Source organism: Caretta caretta, chromosome 6 (genome assembly GCF_965140235.1).
Source record: "Caretta caretta isolate rCarCar2 chromosome 6, rCarCar1.hap1, whole genome shotgun sequence".
Classification (NCBI taxonomy): Eukaryota; Metazoa; Chordata; order Testudines; family Cheloniidae; genus Caretta; species Caretta caretta.
Genome location: NC_134211.1, coordinates 67,381,785 through 67,397,288, shown reverse-complemented (window position 1 = coordinate 67,397,288; position 15,504 = coordinate 67,381,785). Strand labels below are relative to the sequence as shown.

Below are 15,504 nucleotides of genomic sequence, written 5' to 3'. Positions count from 1 at the left end.
TGCTTCAGGGGAAACTTCACTTCTTATAAGATCTTTCCAATATTACTCAACTGCCATTTGGTTTCCTTCTGTTTCTTGGCTCCTACCAGAATCCTAGCAGCAAGAATAGTGGGGAATCCAAAACTTGATAGTAGACCATCTTGCTATTAGTAAATAATAGTCTACAATAGCCTACAAGAGAATTCTTCCACTAAGTGGTTTTCACGCCATCAAAACCTATAAACAGACCAGTTCAATGGATGGGCTCTTCAATATCCTACAGGAAAAGGTGAAACCCATATTCAATTCACAGCCTGAAATGCAAGGTCTAAAGGCAACAAGATCCATCTATGGAAATTTAATTATGCCATCTGGTACTGACAAATGTTGTGAAGGGGCACTTGTGCCGTAATGAAATATTCTTACAGTTTTACTGTACACTGACTGTCAGGGCCTGTAAAGGGGTGGTCTGACCTATCAGTCTGAGCCTGGTTGGAGCCAGGATGGAGTTGGGGTCTCAATTGGAAGTCACACAGAGTCAGAGTTCAAAACTATGTCAAGTGTCAAGCCAGAGTCCAAAGCCACACTCAGGGTCAGAACCAGGGTCAGAGTTGAAAGACACTCCAGGAGTAACCAAAAAGTTGGAGTCAGAAATCACACAGAGTCAAAGATGGAGCCAGCAACAGGGGTCAGGGTGAGAAACCAGGAACAAGGTGTCGTAACAGCAGCAAGGACAAGGTGTGGTAGCAAGAATAGGGAGCAAGATGAAACAGCAGGAACCAGGGACAAGGAGTAGGAACTAGGTGAGGAGGCAGGGATTTGGTCTCAGGGTTGGGGCAGCAACAGAAGCAGTGACCACAGGAGCCAGCAAACAGAGCTGGAAACTGGGGAGTTTGAGGGAGATGGGTTAGAGGAGAAGTGAGGCAAGCCCCTGTTCCTTAGGGGCAGTGAGTGGGTTCTTGAGAGTGAGAGTTTGGTTGTTTGCTTGCTGGGTTTTTTTGGGGGGTTTTTTAGTTTGCAGAACTGGAGGGGGGTGGTGTGAGAGAAGCAGAGTCTTTGATCACAGCAAAGCCCTGATTCGGGTGCAGGGCTTCCTGTTGGGCTATAAAGGCAGCCAAGCAGCCAGCCAGCAGCACAGGAGCCAGCAAACAGAGCTGGAAACAGGGGAGTCTGAGTGGGAGTTTGTAAGGGAAGTTTACGGGAGGGAGTATGTGGTGTTTAGTTTTTGGATTGTGTGGGGTGCGTGTTTTTTTCTTCCCCCCTTGTCAGGGAGCTTAGGTGCAAAGGTTATAACAGCTACAGAAGCAGCAGTGGTAGCGACCCAAGGAACAGGAGACAGTGAGATGACTGGAAATGGAAGCTGCAGCATGTACATTATCTTGGAGCAGGTACCTGAAAAGTGGTTTGTTTGTAAGAAGTGCCTCCTGATAGAGCTGATGGAAGAGAAGGTCCAAGGACTACAGCTGAGTTCATAGAATCATAGAAGGTTAGGGTTGGAAGGGACCTCAGGAGGTCATCTAGTGCAACCCCCTGCTCAAAGTAGGACCAATCCCCAACTAAAAGAAGAAGATTCAAGCAGATGATGGAGGGAAGGCAAGAGGAGGCGGAAGGAAAAACTCAAGACTCGCAGTTGCAAGCTAGACTGGAAAACTGTGAGGACAGACTGCTGAATAAGGAAAGTGGCCAATGGAAGCATGTGACTATGAGAACCAGGCAGAGGAAAAGACCAACTAGTGAAGTAGAAATAGAGCTGAGCAACTGGTTTGCTGAGTTGGAAAATGAAGAAGGGGCACAGCAAGCAGTAACCGAAGGTAGAAGGGCAAGGAAGAAGAGAAGAGCAGCTAGTCCTACAAGAAGAGGGGAAGAGTCAATGGAGATAGCCAAAGTTCGGAGGCCCAGGATGATCGAAAACTGCAGAAAATTGCAAGTGAGAACTAAAGACAAGAGGACTTGCAGCCAGAAAGAACAGAAGAGGAAAGACTGAAGAATCGCAACAACACCAGGAAGAGGCAGGTCTATGTGACTGGGGACTCCCTACTAAGAAGGACCAACAGGCCTGTCACCAGAGCTGATCCGGAGAACAGAGGGGCAAAAGACCTATCTGGCTTCAAGATTAAACTCGATAAGTTTATGGAGGAGATGGTACGATGGGATAACATGATTCTGGCAATTAATTGATCTTTAAATATTCATGATAAATAGGCCCAATGGCCTGTGATGGAATGTTAGATGGGGTGGGAATCTGAGTTACTACAGAGAATTCTTTCCTAGGTATCTGGCTGGAGAATCTTACCCACATGCTCAGGGTTCAGTTGATCACCATATTTGGGGTCGGGAAGGAATTTTCCTCCAGGGCAGATTGGAAGAGGCCCTGGGGGGTTTTCGCCTTCCTCTGCAGCATGGGGCATGGGTCACTTGCTGGAGGAGTCTCTGCACCTTGAAGTCTTTAAACCATGATTTGAGGACTTCAATAGTTCAGACATAGGTGAGAGGTTTATTGTAGGAGTGGGTGGGTGAGATTTGGTGGCCTGCATTGTGCAGGAGGTCAGACTAGATGATCATAATGGTCCCTTCTGACCTTAATATCTATGAGTCTATGGGTCTGCTGTCTGCCAAGAGCTAAGATATGGGATGTTGACCTGAGGCTGAAGAGATTCCTAATGGGAGCTGGAAAGGGTCCACTGATTGTCCTTCACATGGGAACAAATGATACAGCTAGATTCTCACTGGAACGCATCAAGGGAGACTATGCCAGGCTGGGGAAGATGCTTAAAGAAATGCAGGCGCGGGTGATCTTCAGTGAGATTCTTCCTGTCCCCAGACGAGGAGAGCGAAGGCAAAACAAGATTAGGATGATCAACAGATGGCTCAGGCAATGGTGCTAAAAGAGGGGTTTGGGATGTTAGACCACTGGGAGGCACTTATGGACAGAGGACTTCTGGGATGGAAGTAATTATGCATGAGGAAGATCAAATGAAATGGTTACTAACCTTTTGTAACTGTTATTCTTCAAGATGTGTTGCACATGATCATTCCACTCTTGCTGTGTGCGCACCCTGTGCACAGTCCCCAGAAATTTTTCCTGCTGGGGTGGCTCGAGTGCCCTGTGTTGACACAGATATAAAGGGCCTAGCCAATTCCAAGCCCTCTCAGTTCCTTCTTTCCAGAAACTCCTATATAGAGAAGCAGGGCGGCAGGTCGTGGAATGGACATGTGCAACACATCTCAAAGAACAACAGTTATGAAAGATTAGTAACCATTTTTTCTTCAAGTGATTGCACATGTGCATTCCACTCCTGGTGAAAATTCCAAGCAGTTAAATAGGTGGAGGAATCAGAATTCATGTACACACAGACTGTAGTATAGCTCAAACAAATTTGGCATAATCTCTAGAGTACTGTGTGATAGTGCGCACTAATTATGAGGTTGCTACTTTGCAAATGTCCAGGATAGGGATCTGCACTAGGAAGGCCGTTGAAAATGCTTGTGGATCTTGTGGAGTGCCCAGTCAGCTTACCTGGTGGTGAAACACTTTCCAGATCATAACAAGCATGGATACAAGAAGTTATCCAAGATGAAATTCTCTGTGAAGAGATAGGAAGACTTTTCATTCTGTCTGCTACAGCCGCGAACAGTTGGGTGGACCGCTGAAATGGTTTAATCCTGTCTACGTAGAACGCCAGTGCTTGTCTAACATCTAATGTGTATAGACATTGCTCATCCCTATTTGAATGTGGTTTTAAGCAAAATTCAGGTAAGTAAATTGATTGATATGAAAATCTGAAACTATCTTAGTGAGAAAATATCAATGAGGGCATAAGTACAGTTTATCTTTAAAAAAAGCCTGTGTACGGTGGACCAGATGACCCTGTTCAGAGACCCTTCTGGCAGAAATGATAGCAATTAGGAAAACTACCTTGTACAAAAGGTGCAGTAAGGAGCACATTGCTGAAGGCTTAAATGGTAGTCCCACAAATTTAGACAAAATCAAGTTTAAGTCCCAAGGGCGAATGGGCTCCCTTTAATCGAGGGTATAATATTTCCAGGCCTTTAATCAATCTAATTGTCATGTATTTAGAAAAAACAAAAAACAGTTATCCATGTGAAGTTGGAAAGCTGATATGGCTGCCAGGTGAACCCTGATAAAAGAAACTGCTCAGTCTTGCTGTTTCAGGTGCAGCAGACAGTCAAGTATATGTTGGATGCCCGAATGCATCAGCAAGACTCCAATTTGACAAGCCTAGACAAAGAATCTCTTCCATTCTGACAGGAAAGTAGCCCTGATGGAGGGCTTTCTGCTACTTAGTGAGACCTGATGAAATTGCTCCAAGCAAGCCTGCACTCTGGAATTTAACCATAGCCTTCCCATGCCGTTAAATGACTTGGATTGCAGGTTAGAGTGGAGCAGCCAACCGTGGTTCTGAGAGATCAAATCAGGGTGCAACGGGAGTGAGATTGGATCAGTAGAGTAGAGAACCAGTGTTGGCGGGGCCACACTGGGGCTATTAAAATAACCTGGGTGTAGACCTGCTGGATCTTTAGCAGCGCCCTGCACAGAAGCGGGATTGGGGGAAAAGCGTAGTAAAGCTTTTCTGCCCAGAGTAGCAGAAGGCTGGTGACATTTTCTTTTGTACTTGTTCGTAAATAGGTCTATTTGGGGAGTCCCCCACTGCTGGAAAAATGCACCTGGCTACATCCAGGCAAAGAGACCACTTGTGGTAACTGGAAAATGACCTGCTCATGTGGTCTGCTAGCACATTCTGCACCCCTGGAAGGTGAGAAACATCAAGGTTGAATGAATGGGCTATACAAAATTCCCAAAGGTGAACTGCTTCCAGACAAAGGAGGGACAAGCAAGCGCCTCCCTGCCTGTTGATGTAAAACGCTGCTGTAGTGTGGTCTGTAAGAACAAAACAGGTTTCTCCCCCTGATATGAGGAAGGAAAGCCTGACAGGGAAGACGAATCACCATGAGCTCTCCGACGTTGATACGAAGAGCGAGCTTCCTCGAGGACCAAAGACCTTGAGCTCAGAGGAGCCCCAGGTGAGCTCCCCACCCTACAGGTGAGCTCCCCACCCTAGAGCCGACGCATCTAAGACCAGAATCATCAACGGTTAAAGGAGGCGTGCCCGAACAAACATTGAGAGGATACAACCACCAGTTCAGCAAAATTAGAACCCATGAAGGTACCGTGAGCACACTGTCTAGATGAAGACAGCTTGGCAAGTACACTGAGGCCAGCCAAGTTTGGAAGAGTCTGAGGTGCAGCCTCACATGTTGTACTACATATGTGCATGAGGCCACGTGTCCTAGGAGTCTTTTACAGTTTCAGGCTGTTGTGACAGATCTCAAGATTCATCCAGTCTCAAACAATCAAACAGATTGAAATATCAATTCTGGGAGAAACGCTCTGGCCTGTATTGAGTCCAACACAGTCCCTATAAACTCTATTATCTATTCTGGGCAAAGGATACAGTTATCTGCATTGATCAGCAGGCCTAAGGCCTTGAAGGCTGATTAAATGAGTTGAATGCTGGATATAACCTGAGCTTTGGACCAGCCCCTGACTAGTCAATCATCTTGGTAAGGACAGACCTGCATTCCTAGTCTGCCAAGGAACGCTGCTACCATGGCCATGCATTTTGTGAACACCTGAGAAGCTGCAGACAGGCCAAACAGAAGCACTATGAATTGGTAATGTGAGTGCTTCACTACAAATATGAGGAACTTTCTGTGCTCTTGGTATATCAACACCAAGATGATGTCTCGAACTGAAGATGCCAAACCAGTCTCCAGGATACTGAGAGGGAATAATGGATGCCAGGGTGACCATGTGAACTGTTATCTTTTTGAGACCGTTGTTGAGCTGACATGGATCTAAAAAAATAGACCTGAGACCTCCCTTGGCTTTTGGGATTAGGAAAAAATGAAAGTAGAAACACTTCCTTCTTAAATTCTGAGGAACCTCCTCTATGACTTCGATGTAAACGAGAGACTGAAGCTCCTGGACCAGAAGTTCTTCGTGAAAGGGGATCTCAGAAGAGGGATCGGGAGGGAGGGAAGGTGGAAAGGTGGGGCAGAAATAAACTGGAGAGTGTATTCCACTTCTACAGTGCTCAACATCCAATGGATCACAGAAATACTGGACCAAACACTGAAAAAATGGGAAAGGCTGTTTGCAAGCAAAGGAAAAAGGAGTTTGAAATCCTGGGAACTGGTACTGCATGCTCAGGCATCCCATCAAAATGCTTGCTTAGAACCCGCTGGATGTCTCAGGAGGCAGGCATTGATGCAGAGGTATAAGGAGAAGGTGATCTATGCCTAACACCTCTACTCTCCTTTCTCTGCCGCTCCTGTTGGAAAGCTAAAGCAGACTACTGGAGGGGTTGCTGAGGCTGAAGTGCTTCCTGGAAGGGGCTGGAGCGTACAACCCAAGGGGCTTTAGAGTTGCCCCTGAGTCCTTTAACCCAGTGTTTCTCAACCTTTTTATGCTGGCAACACCCTTTGGACTTCCAAAAAAATTGTGACACCCCCGCCCCCCCTTAGGCCTGGTCTACACTATGGGGTTAGGTCGAATTTAGCTGCAGTTAGGTCGATTTTAAAATGAATGTGTCCACACAACCAACCCTGTTCCGTTGACCTAACGGGCTCTTTAATTGACTTGTGCACTCCTCCCCGACGAGGGGAGTAGCGCTAAAATCGACCTTGCTGGGTCGAATTTGGGGTAGTGTGGATGCAAATCGATGGTACTGGCCTCCAGCAGCTATCCCAGAGTGTTCCATTGTGACCGCTCTGGACAGCGCTTTGAACTCCGATGCACTAGCCAGGTACACAGGAAAAGCCCTGGGAACTTTTGAATTTAATTTCCTGTTTGGTCAGCATGGCGAACTCAGCAGCACTCAGCAGCGCAGATGACCATGCAGTCCCCCCAGAATCGTACAGTGTAGAATGTTTGTACACTCCCCCTATCATCTCCGTCCCTGAGGTTACCGCAGATTAGAAGGCAGAAAAAAACGCATCTGCAGGGCAGGTCCTGCAGTCTGTTGAACCTCCTGTGGGAGCCCAGAGAACTGCAACCAGGAACTCCTATGCTTGTCAACTGCCGAACCCATGGACATGGCAGCTGAGCCAGCCGCATCCAGAGCGGCTTGCAGCCAGGCCCTTGCCATTGATTTTCCCTCATCTACTACTGAGAAGAACTCCTGCCTACCATTTTCTGGAGCATGTCTTTACATTTTAGCATGGAGTCCCATACATTAAAGTCATACCTATCCAAAAATGCATGCTGGTTTGCAGTCCTGAGATGCAACCTCCCCAGTAAAATAAACTTTCCTACCAATCGTGTCTTTTTTTTTTTTTTTGGCAGAGGGGGTGTATCTTTTGATTTTGGAGTTGTGCCCTGATGCTGCTTGCCTTTCCCACTCATTGGCACCAGATTCTAGTAGGGAACCGGGGGGGTGGAGGGGATGTGTGTAAAGGAATTCAAACTTGAGCAGGTACAAAATACTTGCATTCAGCCCTTTTTGAAGCAGGGAGGAAGGGATGCAGGGGACTGCCACAGCCCCTTAAACTGGTTCCATCATGGCCTCATTGAGAGGCAGGGCCACTCTGCAAGGACCTGCAGTGGCTAAAATACTGATCAGACAGTGTGAGGATTCTTGTTCTTCCTCACCTGTATGCCCAGACTTAAGTAAACCTTCTTTAACAATTCTTGGTGTGCTTTATAGCCATCTGGGTGAGGCAACATGCCCCGTCCTGAGACTGCCTAGTCAGGGGAGGACAACAACGCGGCCAGCAATGGCTGCAGATGCTTTTCCTCCATTTTTTGATCTGCCGGGTCCTGTTGAGCCAGCTCTTGATGTCCAGTACAGAGTTCATTACCGGAATCAGGAACGGGTGCTGCCCTGTGGGTTGGTGCCGCATGACTTTCCAATGTCACTCAATAGGAGTGCCTGGATTATTATCAAAGCCCCACAGATTCCACAAAGACCAGTGGACAGGCTTAGTCCCCCAGTGACCTCCTGGCCAACCACTCAATGTTACTCCTGTGACTGGATCCATGGAAGGGTGGAAACATCTGGAGAAGGTATCGCAAGAGCTCTCTGAGGACAAGTAATGTAGGATCCAACCTCAGATTTGGAAGATGACAACTCTCCTTCCACTGACTATGGAGGCGCTGTTTCAGATTGTGCCAGCAATGGGTGCCAAGGTGGAGAGGCCCACAGAGAAGTGAGCATCTCGGGTTTTCTCTTTGACAGTACCAAAGGGCAAGCCATCAAAGGTACATGAAACTGGCACGGTACTGAGCACTGTAGGAAACCTGCGGGTTCTCCTGTGTTCACCAGCACCAATAGCATCAACCCTTGTACTACTACTAGCAATGACAGAATCAGGAAGTGTCTGGCAGCCACCAATGCCTCCAGTGTGGTTGGTACTGAGATAGGTGCTGCGCAATGGATGCGGAAGATGCTCCTTCTGGTTCCAGATTTGACAAAAACTGCAGAGTCAGTGGTGCCATCTCCTGTGGTACCAAAGCAGAGAAGAAAACTGTATCCTCATGCCTAGCAGACTTTGATGCTGGGTATCTCCCCCTTTCAACAGTCTGCTTCTTATGCCTCTTTTTAGGTATTGGGAATGGTGAATTGTCTTGGGACTCAGGCACAATAGGAGGCACACTCCTTACCAACACCAAGCCACTTGGTGCCAAGTCTGACTAAGCTGGCTCAGATGGATGTCTCAAAGCCATCTCCATGAGTAGAAACTTCAAAGCCATCTCCATGAGTAGAAACTTCAAAGCCATCTCCATGAGTAGAAACTTTAGCCTGGCTTCATGATCTTTCTTCATGCGAGGCTTAAAGTCCCTGCAAATTTGGCAGGACTTCTTAATATGAGCTTCCCCAAGGCACTTCAAGCAACTGGAGTGCAAGACGCTCATGGGCACAGCCTTACTGCAGAAAACACGGGGCTTGAAGCCCAGTGACCAAGGCATCCCTTGGCACTGGGAACTGACCGAAATCCTCGGAGTAAAAACCTAACTAAACACTAAAACCTTAACAACCCTACTGACAGTAAAATACAAGAGAACACAGTCCACTAAGAATACTTGCTAAAGCCAAAAGAGTTCCAGTTCCAGTTACTGTCATGGGTGTGAAGAAGGAACTGAGGAGTCTCAGGGTTGGCTGGACCCTTTATACCAATATCAACAGTGTGAAACAGCAGAGCGTGCTCAAGCCTCCCCAACAGGTATCACTGAGAGGAAAATTTCCAGTGACTGCGCGTGGGCTGCACATGTCCAATCACCCAAAGAAGAACCAGCTTGACCTTCACAAGAACCAGCTTGACCTTCACATCTCATATTGCATTTTCAAAGCAAGCAATTAGATAAGATGTGATGGAGACAACACTGATATCATTTTATAGCCACTTTTTAAAATATAGTCACACTTAGAAATATTCTCCCTTGCCTTCATTGATTAAAAACAAAGCAAATGGAATTTAAACAAGTTTTTTAAAATCTGGTGACCTTCTGAAATTCCTTATAATTATGATGGCGCAGCAGCACCATTCTAGTTAAGGTTGTATCACAACTTCTGTTTAAAGGTCGACCTTTCTAAGTCCTCTAAAATTGATATGCTTAGTCGGATTCCTTTGAAATGTGGTGTGCCTGTGGAGGGTGCAGAGTAGGATTAGTAAACCAAAGTTGGGGTCACTTGAGCCAGGGGTTGAGGAGATAAGCCTAAAAAAAATAACCATTTTTCAAAAAGTTTCTAGGTGGAGGTTTTTTGGTACAGATCTAACTACTGATGGGATGAAGTACTGGTCTCAATCCATTGGGTTTTACCAAATGTAGTATATTGTACCCATTAAATCTTTGGGGACCCAAACTAAGAACACATTCACTTCTTTCCTCATGTAGATGTGCACTCTTGAAGGATTCCACCCTTTTATGCTTGCCTGGGTAGTTCAAGAGAATGTACCAATGCCACTGTGCCACTGATCCCTGCCATTGATGTTTCTAGTTCGAGCCTTTGTACACCTATGCAATAAAGATTTAATGAATGGTTGCTTGCTACAAGTTGTCACTGATAAAATACAACTTGTTTTCATTTTATGGGGAGATTTACTGTGAACACAGCATAACAGTCAGCAGGTGATCTAACCAACATTTTTGTTGTATTGGATGGGCAAGAGCCGAAAATAGATGACTTGGGGGGAGAGAGAGAGACAAGAAGAGGTGTTGCAGCTACAAAGGGGACAGGAAATTAGGGCAGCTGGTAGGCAGAATTTGAATTGGTTGTTTGAGAATATTATTTTACTCGCCCTGGAGGGAGGAGAAGGGGAGGGCAAGTGGCTACTTCCTGATCAAAGGGCAGATTAATGTGATGTTTCCAAAGACATATAACACGTAGATTTGGAACTGACAGTGCAGGTCCCTTGTTCTCTGAGGGAAAAGAAATGTGTGTGCTGACAAGGTTGCCAACATGTGGATTCTGGATGATTCTTGGATCACGAGATTGCAGAAGTTTGCAGAACAGCAAGGAGTACACTAAAACATGGAGATTATGGACTACGGCCTGCTTTGGGCAGAAAGAGGTGGCTCGTGTTGGCATCATGTTTTGCCCACTCTGCAGCACATAACCAGTGACTTAAGACATTGTGATCTACCAGATGTTGCTGTGATTCCCTTAGGCAGATATGATCTGGCTGTACACCTCACACGGTGTATGAGTGCAGATTGGGACCACATCACAGATTTGTATTTAGGAAATGCTATTGTTTACTGTGATATGGCTGAATGTCTGCATAACTGATTGTACAGTGTCAATGTGAAAGTCATTAATAAGTGTTGGAAGAACATTAAATCGGGAACTTGGAGTGTTCATGGTTGACCAAAAAATGTGTAGTGTGTCACAGAAAAATTATAAGCTCTGACACCTCGCTGTTTTTCACATATGTAGTCTATCTATTGGATAGGTGTCAGAGGAACTTTCTGTCAAACATAAAACTGTCAGTATTTTGGAACAGAAACCATGTCCGATTTCTCTTGCTGGCTCTGACACAAACTCCACCTTCCAACCATTCTGAAACACAACCAGGAATACCATTCCACTGTAACAGGTTGTCCTTAACTCCAGACTCTCTATGTGAGTTGGGTTATTGTGAGTGGGATGGGGGAATAACTGCAACAGAAACAACTTGTATATCAGGGAGTAAAGACTTCAGGAAGATGCATTTCCAGCTTAAGGCAGGGGGTGGGGGTGGGTACAGTAGTGGGAAAGGGGCCAGGTTGGAGGGGGGAATGAAGAGAAATGGAAGGGGCATGGCTGGAAAGATATGCCGAAACAGGGCTGGTGTGGCCCAGCTGATTAGGGGGAGGGATGGGAGAGGGGGAAGGAAGAGGGGGTTGGCTGGCTCACTATGCAAATTGCAGGACACGATACGTATAAGATTACTAACTCCTACCAACAATATATCTTTGCCATTAATTTCCTAAATGTTTGAACCAGAAAAGAACCACACTAATGCAGAGTTAAGTTTGTTTGGTGGTGTCATCCTCTTGCAGAAAGCTGAGTTGAGCAGAATTAAAATGTCTGAAAACCAGGATATGTAGCGGTAAGATTGGCCATGCCCTGGCTTTTAGAAATTCGGGGTTTGCTCAACTCAACTTTTTGCAAGTGGACAACACACTAACAAGCAACCTGAACTCTGAATTAACATAGGTTTTTGCTGCTGGATTACACATATGTTTGTGACTACTCTATGTGATTAAAAAGAGCAAAATACAGTCATCAAAAATTCTGATAAAATGTACTTCTACTGCAGATTTTTACCTAACTCCCAGATGTATCATTTTCTACATGTTTAGAGACACACAATGAATTATTTCAGGCAACAAATTCTGGGATTTTCCCAAGGGAAAGAAAAGCATTGAACTGGGGACACTTCCTCCCCTGGCCTCCCCCCCAAAAAATCAGGAACAGCATTTATATTGCAACTATAAATGTAAAAAACAGGCTTCCCTCCACCTCCTGGAAGTACAATTTTTAAAAATTAAAAACTGCATTCGCACAGCAAAAAAAAGTCAGTTCCTAGTAGTCAAGTGAAGGATTCTACATCACAAGCAGTTTGGTAATTCTGAAATTTGCCCTCACTGCCCTTTTCACTGGCACATTTTGCAGGGAAATCCTGAGTGCAAAGAGTAAATTAGCTGAATTTCCTACCCCAAAACATGAACATTAGCAGCTACAGGGAGTTGCCGCCCACAAGAAACTTTAGAGCTTTAGGCAGTCCCTATCTCATAATTATATCTGTGTCACAGGACTGGCCTTTAAGGGGTGGGTCAGATGCCCAGCCTACCTGTGGCAGGCTGAAGGAAAGGATCCACCTGGGGATTAACTAAGTGGCTCGAAGGCAGTTAAGTAACGAGCTCCTGGGCCTAATAAAAGGCTTGGGAGACCTGAGCTAAAGACAAGGCTCCTCTGGAGAAAGGAAGCTCTGGAGAAGAGGAGCTCCTAGGGAGATTAAGCCAGGCAGAAACTGTGCTCTTAAAGCAGGAACAGTGAGCTGATTACAAAACTCTCCAGGCAGGGTGGCCTATGAAAGACCCTAAACAAGCAGGGGTAATACTGCAAAAACTCTCTAGGACAGCATTTTTCAAACTTTGAGCGGCAACCCAGTACTGGGTCACGACATGTCAGGCGCTGGGTCACTCTGGTCAGCACCACAGACCGGGATATTAAAAGTCCCATTGGCGGTGCTGCCCAGCTAAGGAAGGCTAGTACCTTCCTGTTTCGACACCACGCTGCACCCTGGAAGTGGCCTGCAGTGGGGGCCAAGGGGCTCCGCGCGCTGCCCTCGCCCTGAGCATTGAACTGGGGACACTTCCTCCCCTGTCCCCCCCCCCCTAAAAAATCATTGGCCGGCCAATGGGAACTGGGGATGGGGGAGGCGGGGGTGGGTTTGCCTGCAGGTGAGAGTCGTGCAAAGCCACTTGCATGCCTCCACCTACAAGCTGGACCTGCTCCTGGCCGCTTCTGGGGCACGGCGCAGTCCGCAGTGCCAGGACAGACGGGAAGCATGCCTCTGCACCCCAGCTGCACCGCTGACTGGGAGCCGCCAGATATAAGTCCACGCCCCAACCCTGCACCCCAATCCTCTGCCCCAGCCCTGCATCCTCTCAAACCTAGAATCCCTTCCTGCACCCCAAACTCCTCATCCCTGGTGCCACCCCAGAGCCTACACCCCCACCCCCGAACCCCCTGCCCCAGCCCAGAGCCCCCTCCCACACCCTGAACCCCTCATTCCCAGACCCACACCACAGCCCTCACCCCTGCACCCCAACCCTCTGCCCCAGCCCTGAGCCCCTCCCACACCCCAAACCCCTCATCCTCAGCTCTGCTGGGTTGCGGGCATCAACTATTTTCTTCAACTGGGTCCCCAGAAATAAGGTTTGAAAACCACTGCTCTAGGGAGTAAAGAAGCCTGATGCCTTACAGCAGAAGGAGCTGCTGCTAGAACCCAGATACTTTTGTTTTGGGACTATTAAGTTTTGTCTGCGCTTTAAAATAAGAGCCTATAAAACCACCATACAAGTACTCCTTCCGGAAGGTTTTATTAAAGGGAGATATACTGCTGTAAAGTACAGTGTTTGTCTTCTCTTTGACCAGACAGTTGAAGTGACCTCATTGTTGCCTCACCAACGGGGGAATTGAGGCAGGCCACACTCTTTTATAGAATATGCTCCGATTTAAAACTACTGCTAGATACATCCTATACATTAAATTGCTCTCTTTCTTAACAATGCTTCTTTACAATGTTAAATGTATTTGTTTTCCAAAGGCTGTATCTTAGGCCCCATTTACATATACTGGGTTAACAATCTGTGTTAGACAGAACTTGGTTATAAAACCAGAATCAGCCTAACTGAGATTTAAGGTACTTTTCCTAATCAGTGTGGACTGGACACAGACTGTCGGAAATATTTTTCCATGATGGATTTTAAAGTAACTATGAATTTATTACCACTTTCTGTGTTCAGTAACAGTTAAACGGCATTAAAACAACAGAGGTAACCGGAGTTCACTCAGGATTTAAACCTTTTTTACTGAGATCAGAATCTGGCCCTTTGGTCATAAATGGTTTTTGCAGTTGGGTTTAAACAAGCTTTTTCAGATCCTAATAACCAGGGAAAACCTCTTAAATCCATGCAAAACTGAACTTCATTTTAAAATGAGATCAGGTACTTTAGTGTATTTTCCATTAGAGGCTGGGGCTTTGTGATAGTGCAGTGCAAGCATTAGTGAAGAAGTCCAATAAAAGGGAAGGGCATCAGACTTATGAGGAATTTGGTACAGGCAGATAAATATACATTTTGGTACTAAGCAAAAACCACCTCAAAGATCTTTTTTTTTTTTTAAATTGAAGAAATGAAAGCAAGACATACTCACCACTTTCCATCTTTCTTTGACCAAGATTCCCACACTGAGGATGTCTGGCTGCTCCCCTCCCCCACTCATTGCAATCTCCAGATGTGGTGGAGCTGCTATGATGAGTCTCTGTCAGTACCAATCATCCAGCTCCCAGAGGTGGATTCCATTTAACCTGAGGCTAGAGAAACAAATAGCAGCACATCAGGTGTCATTAATTAATGCATGGGCCCCAAAAGCATTCCTAATCTAACAGACTTGAGCTAGGCCATTCTGATGTAGAAAAACTAAATTTAGAAAACTTCCAATTAACAGAAGTTTGATTTAAAAAAAAATCCCTATTTTTTTTTTACAAATGGATTTTAGCCAGCTCTACCTGGAACTAACCTAAGTCTACCTCTAAAATGATATTTAATGGACAGAAACCATTTTAAGGGAGCCAAGAGCCGAAAACAAAAAAGTTATATTCTGTTAGCAATCAGAATATACTGGGAGTTTGAAATGGCTATAAATCACCATTAGATGCAAACAAATTGCATTTAAATGTAACTTTAAAGTTGCACAATTAAAAGTCGCACACAAAAGAATTGGGGAAATTAAAGAATCTAAAATTAAAATTAAGAAGTTACGGTTCTACACTGTTGGACATCATGTATATTATGCCTGATGGTGTGTTTGTGTATATAAAATTATGATTTAACAGTACAAATTAAACTGCACAGTTAGCCAGAAAAATACAAGTATGAAAAAATTCTAAGCATGAACAAGGCAGCCAGTTTAATTTATGAATTTAGACTTTTGGTGATCTTATCTATCTTAGATTTTTATACAGTGATATAAATGTGGTATCTTGGAGCCCAGTCCAATTCTCAATGAAATCAATGGTTCCCCATCTGATCAACCATGATGAGCTAATATGTTTTTAAAGTTCATAAATTATGGGCTTGTCTACACAATTATAGTATAGCTATACCAGCTTAACTCCCGCAGTGGGCACACTTATTTCAGAATAAGAATCACATTTTTTTGTTTAGTTTAAACTCTTCCAAAGATCAGCTATAAGCTAAAACAAAAAGGCCCTCTTATAATCAGAATAACT

General features: G+C 45.4%; 1 protein-coding gene across 2 annotated transcripts in view; it reads right to left on the bottom strand.

Annotated features, from left to right (window-relative positions):
- Nucleotides 1–15,504, bottom strand: part of TTBK2 (tau tubulin kinase 2) — a 227,017-nt gene that overhangs the window by 163,197 nt on the left and 48,316 nt on the right. For both annotated transcript variants that reach the window (XM_048854904.2, XM_048854906.2), the window contains exon 2: nucleotides 14,427–14,586. In XM_048854904.2, the coding sequence (XP_048710861.1) occupies nucleotides 14,427–14,495 (69 nt within the window). In that variant the 5' untranslated portion in view covers nucleotides 14,496–14,586. The remainder of the gene's footprint in view (nucleotides 1–14,426; nucleotides 14,587–15,504) is intronic.